General features: G+C 48.1%; 1 protein-coding gene across 1 annotated transcript in view; it reads left to right on the forward strand.

Moving 5' to 3' along the window:
* Nucleotides 1-2,814, forward strand: part of T265_15105 (hypothetical protein) — a gene marked incomplete at both ends in the record, with an annotated part of 33,681 nt that overhangs the window by 29,570 nt on the left and 1,297 nt on the right. Inside the window, 2 exons of the mRNA XM_009176614.1 lie at nt 1,657-1,909; nt 2,010-2,074. Coding sequence (XP_009174878.1) covers nt 1,657-1,909; nt 2,010-2,074 — 318 coding nt within the window. The remainder of the gene's footprint in view (nt 1-1,656; nt 1,910-2,009; nt 2,075-2,814) is intronic.

Raw genomic sequence — 2,814 nt, forward strand, 5'->3', positions numbered from 1 at the left:
AGACTGAACACCCAGCACTGATCACGTCACTAGTCATAAGGAATCTCACGGATTGGTTCCCTGACTGCCTTAAAACCCAATCAACCTACTTACTTACTCACTTGGCCTGACGAAGCTTTTATGTCAAAAGCGAAACGTTGCCCAGCAATAAATCCACCGATTGTTTACCAAACCCCTAGATCCGACTGTCTTCTAAGTGTGTGGCCACCTGAATCCTTTGAACTACACAAAACTCGTGTAGCCTCATGCCGGACTAGGCGCGAACTCCCGTCCGTCCGTATCAATGTTGGAACATTAAATCCACCGATTGTTTACCAAACCCCTAGATCCGACTGTCTTCTAAGTGTGTGTGCACCTGAATCCTTTGAACTACACAAAACTCGTGTAGCCTCATGCCGGACTAGGCGCGAACTCCCGTCCGTCCGTATCAATGGTTGGAACATACATGGCGATTTGTTCATTGAAGGTCGGGCTACTCTGTTAGTCCTATGTACCTTGTCGCCGGGCTTTTGAGCACAAGTCTGCTCAATAATGCTATCATCATGTACAACTAATCATGTCAAGTCACGGAAAACTCGCTTCCATCGTGGGCTAGCGCAGCAGTTGTTCCATGTGCCAGTAGACCTGAATGAAGTCGGTCAAATTTTCGTACCCTATGAGGTGAATTTTTGGCGTACAACCTGATAGCATTATCACGAAATATTATGAAATAATTCCATGTACGCCTGAGAAAGTCCGGAAGTCCTGCTTGATTCCAGTGGATTGTACCCTGAACGACTGCATAGGGTGGATGTGACTTTGATAAGTGAGCGGTTAGTGACCAAGTGACTTGATATTGTGATGTCTCCTCTTCGCAGGAAGGAGGGTTAAATCAGTCTTTCCGGGTGTACCGAGTTTTTCGTATACGGCTTTGTTGTGGTGTTCTTTGAGGAGCTTGCGATGAAAGTGAACGCTGCTCCCTTAATTGAAAGTCACTACATCAAACAGAACCAAACGCGTCGCAAAGAAAGTCCATCCTTATTGCATGCTTGGTAAATTAAGAGATCGTAGACAAAAAATTCGATCAATTTGTGATATTGTAGGCACCTAGGCAGTGACCTCCGTTAGAGGTTCTTCCGAAGGGGGCCATTCTCTGCAAAGTGTTCAATAATGTCAGTCGCAAATCATAAAGAGAGTCGGTCCCAGTAAGACGTACCCTAGCAGAATTCATCCTCATATCACCATCGTTTGAGCAGTCATCATCCTGTCCTGGCGCAATTATTCTGGTGAGTCCACACCAAAGGGGGGAAGCACAAGACATCAGCAGTACGTATTCTTGGCCGTGCCGTGGTTTGAACTCTGACATGCGAGGCGAGCGTGTTACCTCCGCTCTACCAGCTTACGCTGGACATGTCTGAATTTTTACGTCTGAACAGCGAACATGTTTGTCCGGTGCCTCGAACGATGACCCAGTTGATGGCTTGGCCTTAGTCTTTATAGCATCTCGGGGAAAAGATTACTCTACACGTCCTCTTAGTCTTAATGGATGTGAATTTCTGGATTTTGGCATTGGACGTTTCTTCCCCAGCATGTTGCTACATTTGGTCGCGATCGTTGAACTTTTTCTGAGGTCATCCAAGTCGTTGAATTTATATAACCTTCGAAAATGCTTTCCAGGTCGAAACTCTACGAGGAGAAAACACCAATCTTCAATTGGAACTGGACCAAGCGCGTTGTGCTCAGAATCAGACTATCAGAGACTCCACCGAACACGATATTTCGGCCAATCTGCTCCTCTCCTCCGCGGAGACCGGCTTACCCGTGCCGGCAACCGAAATCCCAATGAGTCCGACCGTCGCCTCGGTTCGTATTGGTCAATTACGGGATCAGCTGACCAAACTGCGCAACGAATTGTACCGCGTGGAAACCGGTAAGTGAGTGCGCTTCCGTGATGGGACTTGCCTCGTCGTCTTTTTGGCTCGTTAGAATCGTTCTCTGCTCATTACTCCGCCCTTTATTTCTTCCCCCAGAAAAAGAAGAAGTGAAAATCAAACTGGCCGATTCACAAACGACTGTTGAAGGACTGCGTCAAAAGGTGGGTTTTCATCGTACCACCTCCGGTTCGTAATCTTTCTTCCTCTTCGGTTGACCTAGTTGAATTAGTCTTTCGGTTTTTCATCAGGCCACAGGTGTACACGCCCTGTCCAGTCTTAGTTTCTTGTCATTATATGTACCATGTGTGTACGTGTCCAGTGACATTTTCTGCATCCGATTAGTCTGACAATAGCCCAACATGCGCCACTGGTCTGAGACATTCTGATCAAGCGCAATCTTCCGGGCTCGCCTCGGAATCGCCCTTCATGTTTGGACGCAATCCAGTAAATTCACGCCTTCCATCACGCGGAATCATCATCATCATTGTCAGCTTTAATAACCGCGTACTCGTCGTACAGTGGTTGTAGCTGCCGCAGTTTCGTTCACCGATGATTTCGGGGAGGGGGGTAGGTAGCTGCACATTGGAGGCGGGAGCTGATAAATTGGTGCATAAATCCAGCATTGTCAGTGGGGTGATTGGGAAGGGAGCTATGCATTGAAGGCACTAGCTTGGATGCATGAGCGCCATTGAGGGCGCGACTGGGCCATGCCTGACAATGTTTCTAACCATTGATGTGGACTGTCTCGCTTCCCGGTTCCCATCCAGGAAGACGGCAATGACCAGCGCAGCTGAGTTTGGCGGTAATGGCTTTCATACTTCGCTGCCAGTCATTGACCGCCTCTGGCTCTCTCCCATCCTTCACGTGGTTGTGCGAAAAGAGCCCTTGGAGAAGTCGGTCG

This window comes from Opisthorchis viverrini (assembly GCF_000715545.1).
Source record: "Opisthorchis viverrini unplaced genomic scaffold opera_v5_349, whole genome shotgun sequence".
Taxonomy (NCBI): domain Eukaryota; kingdom Metazoa; phylum Platyhelminthes; class Trematoda; order Opisthorchiida; family Opisthorchiidae; genus Opisthorchis; species Opisthorchis viverrini.